General features: G+C 40.8%; 1 protein-coding gene across 3 annotated transcripts in view; it reads right to left on the bottom strand.

Moving 5' to 3' along the window:
• Nucleotides 1-5,238, bottom strand: part of KIAA2026 (KIAA2026 ortholog) — a 75,122-nt gene extending 69,884 nt beyond the window's left edge. For 2 of the 3 annotated variants that reach the window (XM_051987619.1, XM_051987635.1), the window contains exon 1: nt 3,793-5,236. In XM_051987619.1, coding sequence (XP_051843579.1) covers nt 3,793-4,406 — 614 coding nt within the window. In that variant the 5' untranslated portion in view covers nt 4,407-5,236. Of the gene's footprint in view, nt 1-3,792 lie in introns of all 3 variants that reach the window. The other variant, XM_051987627.1, reaches the window with a different exon arrangement.
• Between the last annotated feature and the right edge of the window lie 7,058 nt (nt 5,239-12,296).

Raw genomic sequence — 12,296 nt, 5'->3', positions numbered from 1 at the left:
ATACTTTGGATAAGCAATGGAGAAGAATGAAGCAATGGGGCTGGACTTCATTTGGGAAAATGCTCACTACTTTCAATCACTGCAAAATGCTTAGGGATAAACAAGCACTTGTCAGGCATCTATTATGTGGCCAGGCATATCGCTAGGTGCAAAAGCTTTCCTTTACATCTATACGTGCAGAAATCATGGGGAAATATAATCTCTAAAGAATAAAAAGCAGACACTAGAAAGGTACATGGTGGGCAAACACAGGCTACATATTATCAGTAATTTGTATGCAAGTGGCATAAAAAAACCTACAGAGATATATAACCAGAAAAAGAGGTAAGACAGTTATATAATAAAAATGAAACAGATGGCATATGTGGCATATTGATGTCAAAATATTAAAAGAAAACAAAAAGAGCTCTAGCATGTTGGATATATACACCATAGAATACTTATAGGAAAATATGAACAACTTTAAAGAATGAGGCATATGAGTGTTGTATCTATAGAGAATAACTACATAGATGAAATTGTGTATCTTTCAAAGTATTCACAAAGTATTATATCTTGTACATTGGTTTTAGATAGTTCAAAGTTTATGATACAGTAATATCTGATTTTATTTATAACACATTAGATAGCATTATCATTACCTATAGTATATATGGCTCATTATATATTACTTTAATAATGGAGGTAATGTAGTAGAAAGGGCAGTAGACCTACCAACTATTAGTTCTGGTTCTTCCACTAATTAGTAATGTGGCTTTGGACAAATCATATATCCCATCTAGGTTTTAGTTTCATCAGCTATAGATAGAGGCTCACAGAATCTTAAATTAGAATAGTTAGGCAAACATTTATTAAATGCCTACTACTTGCCAGACATAATATCAAGTGTTAAGAGTACTCCCAAAAAAGGTAAAAAGCAATCTCTGCTCAAAGAGTTCACAGTTTAATAGGGAAGGCAACATGCAAACAACTATATACAGACAAGACATATACAAAATAAAATGGGAATAGTCTTAGAGGCAAGGCACTAGAATTAAAGATGGGGAAGGAGGAGGATCAGGAGAGACTTCCTGTAGAAGGAAGGATTTCAATTGGGACTTAAAGACAGGAAGCAGAGATGAGGAGGGAGAATTTTTCACCTATGAAGAACAATCAGTAAAAATGCTGGTAGATAGGAGATGTCATATAAGGAACAAGGAAAGAACAAGTAGGCAGGAATGGTACACGGAAGATTGGAAAGCTAGGGAAGGACCAGGTTATGAAGAACTTTGAATAACAAAACCAGATTTTATTTTTGATCCAGCAAGTGACAGAGTAACAGTGGAATTGGGAGTAGGGAGGTTAACTATAGTTGGACTTGTGTTTCAGGAAAATCACTCGTGAGGAGCAGCTAAGGTGGTAAAGTGTATAAAGCACTGGCCCTGGCATCAGAAGGACCCCAGCTGAAATCCAATCTCAGACACTCACTACCCCTGGGCAAATCACTTAATCCCAAATGCCTCCTTTGAAGCAAAAAAAAAGAAAAGAAAAGAGGGGAGAAGAGAGGGGGAAGGAAGGAGGCAGAGAGGGAAGGAAGCAGGGAAGAGGGAGGGAGGAAGGGCAGGGAAGGAGTTATGGGACCTATGGAGTGGAGAGAAACTTGTGGTAGGCAGACCAACCAGCAAGCTATTTAATAGTCCAGGCATGAGGTGATTAGGGCCCATAATAGTGGCAATGTTAGAAGCCAGAAAGGAATTTCTGTGAGAGATATTAAGAGGGTAAAATTAAAAAGTCCTGACAGATTGGATATGGGAATGAGGTGGGGGGAGAGTGAGAATTTAAGGATGACACCTAAATTGGAAGCCTGCATGACTGAGAATATATAAAAGAGAAGTTAGGAAGAGTGAAAGGAGTTTAGAAGGAAAGAAATTTACTTCTGGGCATGCCGAGTTTAAAATGTCCATAGGTCGTCTAGCTTGAGATGTACAATAAGCAATTAGAGATGGGATGGATAAATTCATTTGAGAATCATCATAGAGATGATAACTAAATCCATGAGAGCTAGTGAGATTATCAAGTGAAACAGTATGGAGGAAGAAGAGCACAGGACAGGCCTGTGAAACATACAGAGTTAGTGGGTGTGACCTGGATAAAGATACAGCCAAGGAGACTGAGAAGGAGCAGTCAGATAGGTAGGAGAACCAGAAGAGTGGTGTCACAAAAAACCTAGAGAGAAGAGAATAAAAGAGAAGAGGGTGACTGGTGATCCAAAGTGTCAAAGGCTACAAAGAGGTCAAAAAGGATGAGAAAAAGCCATGAGATTTCATAATTACGAGTTCTTAATTAACCTTAGAGAAAGCAGTGTCATTATTGATTAATCTACTTTCACATACTCATTTGGAGATCTGGGAAGTACTGTGGGGAGAATGGGGAAATTATATATGCTGTATACCGAATTAAATTACTTGAGAGTGAAATAAAACAGGGTTGGATCTGTGATTTCATTGGTATAAAGATCTCCCAGAACAGCAAACATTCTCTACCAATGTAAGTAAGTACTTTATGACTTAAAATCTTAAAGAATTGATTAAAATGCCCAAGAGTTAATTGATTGGAATAAAATCTGTATGGGTCACAGGTGAAACTCAACAGGTCTTACTGGCTTTGAGTGCTATTTGACTCTTTCCATTATGTCATGCTACCTCAAGAGAAATAAGAAAACCAACTCAAAATAAAACTCACAAGATAAACAAATTAGGAGGTAGGTACCCCATAACAATTAAAGTTTATCCTTAAAGCAGAGCTCCTGAACAATATTCATTAATATTTAAAAACCTAACAAGTGCAGAAAAACTTTCAATGTTAAGAATCACTGCCAACTGAAAATAAGAAACAAAAATTTCTTAAATGATTTTTAAAAATCCTTATAAATATAAAAGGCTTACATACAATGTTTTAGCAGTAAGATATTTTTGATTCTAGTTGTCTGGTTAATAATGATCTTAGTTTTTCATTAATCATGAAATGAAAATTCAAATAATTTGTTATCTTCAGAAGTCTTGACCCTACAGAACTCTAAACATTAGTAGTTACTAAAATAATCATTACCTAGATCATATCAAAGATGCTCTATTTAAAAGAGCCAGTCCATTATCTAAATTTGATTTCAATCTTACTATAATATCATCTCATACTGGTGAAAAGCAAATGTCTAGAAACATGCAAAGAATCTACCCTACTCAATGGTTCTGGTGATATAAGAAAAATAATGGCACAAACTAAGTGAAATGTGCTTTAATAGTTAAGGGGCATTATGAAAACGTTCATGTGCACACACTACACAACAGTAATGATTTCTTCTCAAAAGTTCAGTTTCTTGAGTTGTATGAAGGCTGGGGAAAGAAGAAAGAAGCAGCCAGTTTTCAGAGTAACATTTTCAAGGTGCTCTATACAAACCTTTGATAGCAAAATCCTCGAATTATCTAACCACATCTCTTATCAGCCAATTTCATCCCCAAATGGCCTAACAGCTGTGCATCATCGTGTTCTCCTTTAACTCTCAAAATGAACAGCCTCATCTATATCTGAACACAATCTATTCTTAAGTTTTTCGGCTACTTTGGCCACAAGACCTAATTAAATAATATAGGATTAAACTCAAGCCAGTGCAATTAGCTTCAGGTTCAAGACTATTCTTCCCTTCCTAGTACTCCAGGAGCGAACATGCACCTATCAGAGACGCCCCCGGCCCGCCCAGTTTCTGGGACACGTGCATCTCCCCAGTGTCAATGAGTCTAGGGAGGCTGTACTCACCGAGAGAGGAGCGCCAGCTTCTGCTCCAGCATCATCTCCAGTTTTTGACCCTGCTTGGACATCCAGTGGTCCACCCCGTGCAGCCGGTAACAGGTTTCCAGCATCAGTCTGAAATCCGCCACGAACTCGGTGATGCCCCCGTACTGGCCACTGGAGAACTTCTCCTCCATCTTCAGCAAACACATGCCCAGACCCGGCTGCGAGAGGGGGCGGCTCCCGCTCCCAGTGCTTCGAACCCCACAGGCCACGGCCTCCTCTTCCTCGCAGCCAGCAGAGGCAGCAGAGGCGGCGGTAGCGCCGGCGGGTTGCAAGAAGGGACCGGTCAGGCCACGGTGCTTCTCTAGCAAGAACTCGCCCAGGATGCGATAGCCCTGCTGAAGCTCGTAGGTCAGCTCTTGCTCCTGGCCACCGCCCTCGACCACCACGACCGCCTCCTCGTCCTCCTCCAGAGGCGAGCTCCTTCCTTGGGCCGACGCTGAAGTCAAGGCCGTGGCCGTCAGCGCTTCTACGGCCGTGGTCTCCGGCTGCTGCAGCTGCTCCTCCTCCTGCTGCTGCCGCCGCTCCTCCTCCTCCCCAGACGGCTCCATCTCCCCAAGCGTCTCCAGCACGTTCATGTCCCCGGTGGGCCCGGGCTCGGCAACAGCTCGAGCCTGGGGGACGGCGGCGGGTGGGAGGGGGCGCGAGGCTGGCCTCCTCAGGGCCCCGCGGGGCGGCTGAGCCCCCTCCGCATCGGCGCTCGGCCCCCTCCGGGCTCTCTCAGACAGCTGCCCGGTGCGCGCGCGCGGAGAGGGGGGGTGGCGGCGGCGAGCTGGGGGTGTTGTGGTCCGGGGGAGAGAGGGAGGGGGGTCTCGAGATCCAGGCGGGGCGGGGTTACATGGCGCGCTGGTGCGGGGTAGGGGGGAGTGGAGGAGAGGCCCGAGTGCCCTCCTCTCCCCCCACCCCCGGCACGAGAGTCCCCTCCGCCTTAACCCTCTACCTCCTCCTCCCTCTCCCCCGCTTTACTGCTCACCACCGCCGCCGGGGCGTCGGGCGCCCCAGCGCAGGGACGAGGGGGACTGGGGACGGGGACAGGGGAAGGGGGGGGGGGTCTTCTCCTCCTCCCTTCCCCGGCGGCCCTGGCCGGGCTGGGCCGCGGTGGCCGCCGCTCTAGGTTCCTCAGGCTCCGGCTCCTCCTTCTCTTCCCCACACCCCCTCCCGCCCCTCTCTACCTGGGGGAAGGGGGCGGGGGGGACCCTGGGCAGGAGAAGGCGGCGCGCGACGGCGCGTGGACAGGACCCCGGCGACCAACTGTCAGTTAGAAGCCCCGCCGGGCGGGGGGAAGAGGAAGGAGGAGGGGGTTTAGCCCTCCCTGGCTGGGGCGAGCCAAGGAAACCGGCAGAGAAAGAAGCGTCGCCGCCATCCCAGCACGCATGCGTAGTAAAACAGGTTTCTTCTCCGCCCCCCCACCACCTTTGCCCTCCTCCCACCTCCGCCGCGGCTCCGGCTCTGCTACAGGACAGAGAGGCTAAGTAGACTGCGCGCGGAACAATGACGTCATCAAATAGCGAGAGAGTCGAGGGCGGGGAGGGGATGAAAAGGCGCATGCGTGGGAGGCATTGCTAACCCTTCTTCTTCACCTGGGAAGGTGATGAGAATTGTGGGCCCGATCCGGGTTTAAGGGAGCAAGCCTCTGGTGGTGTAGAAGGATGGGACACCCGCTGGCCGGCCTTAAGAACTAAGCTGCCGAAGATCCTTTATTGATGGAAGTTGGTTAAAAAACATTAATATTCTCTTGCGACCTTAGTAAAAAATTCCTAGCACAGGCCGGCCGCTCCTGGTATGGTAATGCACTTCCGCCAATCCCGTTCCTCGTAAAATCCTCCTTTTTAAGATTACGCTCAGGTATACTTTCCACAAAACAAAACAAAACAAAAAACCTCTCTACAATCAAGCAAACACATCATTGCTAATTCCCCCAAAATTGTTTCTGCTGTTCCCACCCTCAACAACCCTGCTTTTACTTCTCGGTTTACTTGTTGCATCTACCCACTTGTTGGAATAGGCTCCTGGAAGGCGGATTTTTCGATTCTTGCCTTTGTCTCCCTCCGAGAAGTGCTAGTACCACTTGATAAGTGTTCTTGGGATCACAGATTTACAGATGAAGCCCAACTAGTTGTTTAATTAAATTTATGGAATTTAGTAGAATCAGGCCAAAACGAGCATTCAATAATTGGATATCTGAGGTTCACTTACCTCCAAAAATTAAATTACGAAATTATGAAATAATATGTAATTATTGTGAAATGATGATTCTCCACTTTTGATGCTATGTAAGTAGATTGGACTTTGAGTAGGAAGAATGTGTTGACAGCTTAATTTAATGAAAATGCTGCTGGTTCTGTAGTCAAGGTATGGGGTTTAAATTTTGGCTCCAACTCTTCCATCTGTGAGGCACTTCTTTCTGGTTATTCAGAGATTTAGAGATGGAAGCCCTTCATGTTACAGATGAGGAAACTGAGGCTGAGTCGAAATGACTTTGCCTAGATTCTTTGAGCTAATAAGTGTATGTAAGGCAGTATTTGAATTCAGGGCTTCATGACTCCCAAGGTCTGTCCCTTCTTTCCTTCAAATCTTGGCTTAATGGCTACTTTCCAAATGAGTCTCTTTTTGGATATTGCCTTCCTTCAAATTATGTGCTTCTTTATATATATATTTCCATATTGTTTTTTTCTACAGAATATAAGCTACTTGAAGGTAGGACTATTTCATTTTTGTTCTTGTGTCTCCAGCATCTGCCACAATCCCTGGCTTTTGTTGTTCTGTCATTTCAGCCTTATGCAACTCTTAGTGATCCCATTTTCATGGCAAAGCTACTGAACCCATTTGCCATTTCCTTCTCTGGTTCATTTTATGTATGAAGTGAAGCAAACAGGATTAAGTGACTTGCCCAGATTCACACCCCTAATAAGTGTCTGACTAAATTTGAACTCATGAAAAAGAGTCTTCTTGATTTCAAGCTCGGAGCAATAGTTACTGTTTTGAATGTTTAATTACAACAATACAGAGCACAGCCCATCCTGGTTCTCTGTGTTACTTTTGCTGTTGTTTTCTTGTGTAGACTGTGAGGAAAGTTTAAATTTTAAAGTGTTACTCAAATGCAGATTATAATAGAATTTTAATACTGAAAGGTACCTTAGAAATCAGCTAGTCCAATCCCCTCATTTTAGAAATATGGAGATAAAGACATAGAATGATGAATGACAGAACAGGACTCAGTTTTAGGTCTCCTGATTTTCCAAATCCCTTGTTCTTTTTATTATTCTTCCTTCTTGACTTGAGAGCTAATTAGGGCAAACTAATTACCAAATTTGAAATTAACTTTAAATGGGCTTTCAATAAAGAATCTATAGATATTAAAGATTATTTAGAAGATCATAGATTTAGGGCTGAAAGGCACCTTAAAGACCAAATCTCTAATCCCTTCATGTTAAAAATGAGAAAAGTGAGAAATAAAGATGTTAGATGACTCACCCAATGTTGCAGTGTAAATAGAGACAGGGTGTCTCTAGTGTAAAAAAAACAGATAACTCTGGAGGTGAGAGAGGCTGACAACTTTGTGCAGCTCTGTCTCAAATCCAAATTCAGTTGAAAGTCAATACACAACCCTTGTAATGTCATTGGTCTTCTTTAAGCATGAAGGATCAGTAGCAAGAAAACCAATGAAGGTTCTTCATAAAACAGGATTTCTAGAGCAAATGTGAGTTAACCTTTGTCAACATGTTTCTTACATATGTGCCTCACCACTATCATGATCTAAGTTTAAGCTTACTCCTCCCATAAATGCTGTGTGTATTTATGGGAAAGAGTTAACCAGGTTTTTAGGAGAACATTTTGTATTAACTATCTTTTACCATGCTATCTGTGAATAATAATAGTAGTTAGCCCCAGAGACTAAACCTATATATAGTTCCCCTATTATTTTTTTCTTTCTCTTCTTCTTCCTCCTCTCTTCCCCTCTTCCTTCTTTTCCTCCTTTTCCTTCTCATATTTTTTCTTCTCTTTCTTCTAGTTTTTCTTCTCTAGTCTTTCCTTATCTCTCCTTCTTCTTCCCTTTACCACATGAGGTCCCTCTTGCCATTGGGGCTCCATACCCTTACATGTGGGTACTGTGTTCATAGGAATTTAGTTTTTGGTTCCTTATATTTTATAAAATAAGGGGTTTGAGGGTTAGATTTTTTTTCAAATTATTTTTACTTTTTGTTTTCAAAAATCTAAGACAATTTACTTTTTTTGTTCTGTACAGTTTTCATTTATGATTTCTTGAATCATAAATAGAATAAACAGGCTTTTCAAAAGCCCACTTCGAATCAAATGGAGCTATTTGTCTAGTCTTTAAACCCAATCCACCGTGAATTTCATTAAATGGCTAATAAGAGGCCTCTATTGCTCAATTTTTAGTTTGGATGGTTTAAAATGAGTATACAGAGCAACTGTTTTCTGTGTTAGTCTCTAACTCTGAGGGTCTTCCTCTCCCCTGTGATGAAACCAGGCCATCTTTTGTTTCAGTTCTTAGTTTGCTCTTAGTCTTTCAATGTGCATTGCCTCAGACAAATTGAGACCTGGATAAGACCTTAATTTAAAAAGACTAGAGTCACCTACTGAATCCTGGACCATAGACAGTTTTCTTGACTCTTGTCTTGCCTCTCACCTCTGATAATTCTGAAGGAGATAGTGAGGCTGAAGACTTCAAAGGCATAGCTCTGCTTATTTAGATCCAGTTGAAGAGAAAAATCAAGACAATACCCTTGTGATATCATTGGCTCTTTTTGAGAATAATGGATGAATAACAACGTGGAAAAACCACTGTCATGCATTCTGGCCCCGTGTTAGTCCAAAGGAAGCCTGGTCTCTGAGAAGATGTTTAGGCCCTTTTTTCTTCCTATTCTTTGGATTATTAAATCCCACCTCAGTACCAAAGGGGAAAATTTCTTACACAAAATGGCTCTTGTCTAGGGTTTCTCCAGTGTACGATGGTGGTCAGATAAGGGACTAGTATTTTATTCCTAGAAATAAGAATGTAAAAAAAAAATGAAACATAAATGATTTGTAATATGTATTAATAACTTAAAAAATTATAAAACTGCTTTACAGATATTTCAACATTGCAACTTAAGTAGGATTCTCTGAGAAATTGATACTTAAACATCAGTAATTTGAAGGTTAGGCATTTTACATTTCACCTCTGGTATTTTCCAAACAACTGTAGGCACATATCTGCTGATAAAATAGGGAGACAAAACACAATATTAATCCCACTTAGGAATTTCTGAAGCTGTGTCTTTTTAAAATTTTTCTAGCATTTCACAAGGGAAAAGGACCAAGGAACCATGCAGAGTTTGCCACATCAAATGAAAACCCTAAATTTTTTATGTTTTAAGTCACCATCTGATTGGGAGCATGGCCTAAAGCTCCCAAGAGGGAGACCAGAACTAAGAAAGGAAACCCCTCCATAGAAAGGGTCCTGTAAGTCAATTTCTCTTCTGCTATATCAGTGTGTCTCCAAATCCATTGGGCTTCCCATTAAACCATACTGGCTAATGCATCCTAGTAAAGTACTCAAGTTTTTGTCACTAAAGTTGAAACAGCTGTGATAACCACAATATAATTATTTTAAAAGATAGATATTTTGAAGTGACTAAAAAGTGAAAACATCATTCTAGCTAATTTGATAGAAGTATCATGAAAGTTGGCAGAAGGAAATGGGGAGGAGAGAATTGATGACTGAAAAATAGAGGTAACTATTTTATAATGAGAAAGAGTCATGTTTTACTTTTATTCTTACTTAAATTAAACACTCCCAACCAGTTATAAATCATTTGCAAACTGAGTAATCCCAGATTTAAAAAAAAAAAAAGGTTAAAATTATTATTGTCCCAAGAAACTAATGCAGAAAATACATATAGGCATATATTTATTTATACACATAAGCACTAAAACTTTACCCATTCAGGTAACTTAGCTCTAAAAACCATAAATGCCTCCAAGGTATTTATAGTAATCTGATTTTGGTGACTATATGACAGCCTTACCTATATACTATCAGAAGACAAACCCTAAATAACTTCACAGCTTTAATTTGCCCTGTACAATTGAAAATAAACAGGAACAACTCTAGACAATGTTGTGTAGTATGTATTTTGTTTTAGGGGCCTTTGTTTCCTCACTTTTCAGTCTTTTTTCTTCCTTCTTTTCCTTCAAGTGTCCAGTGCATACAATGTCTCTTTTCCTGCTTTGGGTCAATAGCAGTTATTAGCAGTTATTTATACTTCAGTGGCTACCAATCTTAGAATGCTATAATGCTAACATGAATGCTAGAGTATGTCTTCAAAAACCTGAAGTTGAGGCCTCTAAGAGTGATAGTAAATGTGAGGGGATCACAACAAAACCATAGAAGAATCATGCACAAGAAGCCGATACAGTATGTTTTAAGAAAACATATGAAAAAAAGGGATGAAAGAGGAACAAGAAATAGTCCTCATCAGTATCCCCTGAAGGTCAGAAGAATGATAGGATTAGAAAATATGAAATTTTGAAGGGACCTCAGCAATCATCTAATCCAACAAAAGGAATCCCTCCTAAAACTGATTTTCCAATCTCTCTTCTCTTTCAAGGAAAGGAAACTCACTACTGTAGGCAGGTCATTCCACTTTTGGATACTTTTAATTGTTAGCACAGTTACTCAAATATCAAGCCTAATTTGCTTCTTTCTAACTTTCACTTATTGCTTCTAGTTTTGTGCTAGAAACCAAACAGAACAAGCCTGAACCCTCTTTTACGACAAATGTTCAAGTTTGAATATAAATAATGACATTTATGTCATTATAAATAATGATCTTTAAGGTTTTATAAAACTGCTTTACAGATATCTAAATATTGCAACAATCCTGGGAGTTAGGTGCTATTGTTATCCCCAAGTTAAAGATGAGCAAATTGAGGCAAACTGAGGCTAAATGGATCATACTGTTAGTGCCTAAAGCTAAATTTGAACTCAGTTCTTCCTAACTTCAGGTCCAATGCTTTATCCACTTTATTTCCTATCTGCCTTCACTGCCCATTGAGTGGATATAGAGGATATAGATAAGGGCACAAGTTGAGCAGGTATGGATAAATTTCATCTTGAGTCATACACACATTAATGAAATCACTAATACATTGGTACAGTAAAGGACCCAATTATTTCCTTGAAATAGTCACCTTTTAAAAGGAAGTATGAGGGCAGCGAGGTGGTGCAGTGGATGAAGCAATTGGTCCTGGAATCTGGAGGACCTGGTTTCAAATAAGACCTCAGCCATTTATTAATTGGTCATAGCATCAATGAATTCCAATTTAATTATTCATAAAGCATTTGAACTTAGGCATTTTATTTAAGCTCTGGGAACCTTAGTTTTCTCCTGAATCAAATTACAATAATAATTGCACTACCCAACTAAAAAACCTGTTGTAAGAAAAATTATTTTTTAAATCTTGAATTATGTGAAAGTGATCATCATTATTATGTAAAATTAAAGTTATTGTCATCTATAATAGGAGTTTCAGGCATCAGAAAACAGGTGAAAAGGATTTCAGAGGTAGTCTAGTCCGAAGCTTTCTCTCATTTAATGAATTTTCTAACTAAAGGCCAGAGGATAAATGCCTTGCCTGAAATCTGAATTTGAAAGTAAAATTGAGATTTGAACATAGGTCTCATGACTTTTAATCCAGGACTTTCCCACAGCCCATCAAGGAAGAAAGTCTGCTGTTGCTATGCTAGGGTGTTAACTTCTTCTCTCCACTCTTATATGCTGAATACAAAAACAGAAGGTTGCTAGGTTGCCTGGTGTCACCATTGGCAACATAGCTCTCTGGTGAGAGGATTTGGGATCTTGGTGGAGCAGAGAGCCTTGTCTCTGAAATAGGGTGGCGAATGTCAGAAGGAACAGTTGATCCTTTAATTGACAAAGAGAGTATTAGTCCACCTGTGCTTGCTCCTAAAGAGATCTGTGTCTGAATCTCACTTAACTTTTTCTGGTGGAATTCTTAGGACCAGCAGTTGGCTTTGCCTGTATCTCAAAGCTTTTCTCTCCTGACTCCTTATTTTGCTCTCCCCACAATATAGATTCCCTACCAAAGGGGCTCCCATGATGTTAGTGATTCGTAGGCTTGTCTTACTGTACTCTCCCTTTTCTCTGATCCCTATTCCTACGAAAGGTGAGATTTTAGTTACAATTTAAAAACCAGGAAAGACAAGATATAGAGTTGGAGACTGTGAGAGATGGAGTGCTCTATAGGTGGTGAAGAGAGAATTCTAGGCATAGAGATCAGTCAGTGAAAATACTCAGAAATCTTATGCTAGAAACATCAAGGTGGTCCATGTCACTGGATCACAGAATATCTGGGATAGCAAAGAAAACTCTCTAAGTGGGAGAGAGTCAGGTTCTAAAGGGCTTGAGAATTTTGCATTTGTAGATGATAAGAAGGCAGAGGCA

Source organism: Antechinus flavipes, chromosome 1 (genome assembly GCF_016432865.1).
Source record: "Antechinus flavipes isolate AdamAnt ecotype Samford, QLD, Australia chromosome 1, AdamAnt_v2, whole genome shotgun sequence".
NCBI classification, from domain to species: domain Eukaryota; kingdom Metazoa; phylum Chordata; class Mammalia; order Dasyuromorphia; family Dasyuridae; genus Antechinus; species Antechinus flavipes.
Note: the sequence above shows the minus strand (reverse complement) of the source record. Positions and strands in the feature narration are given on the sequence as shown.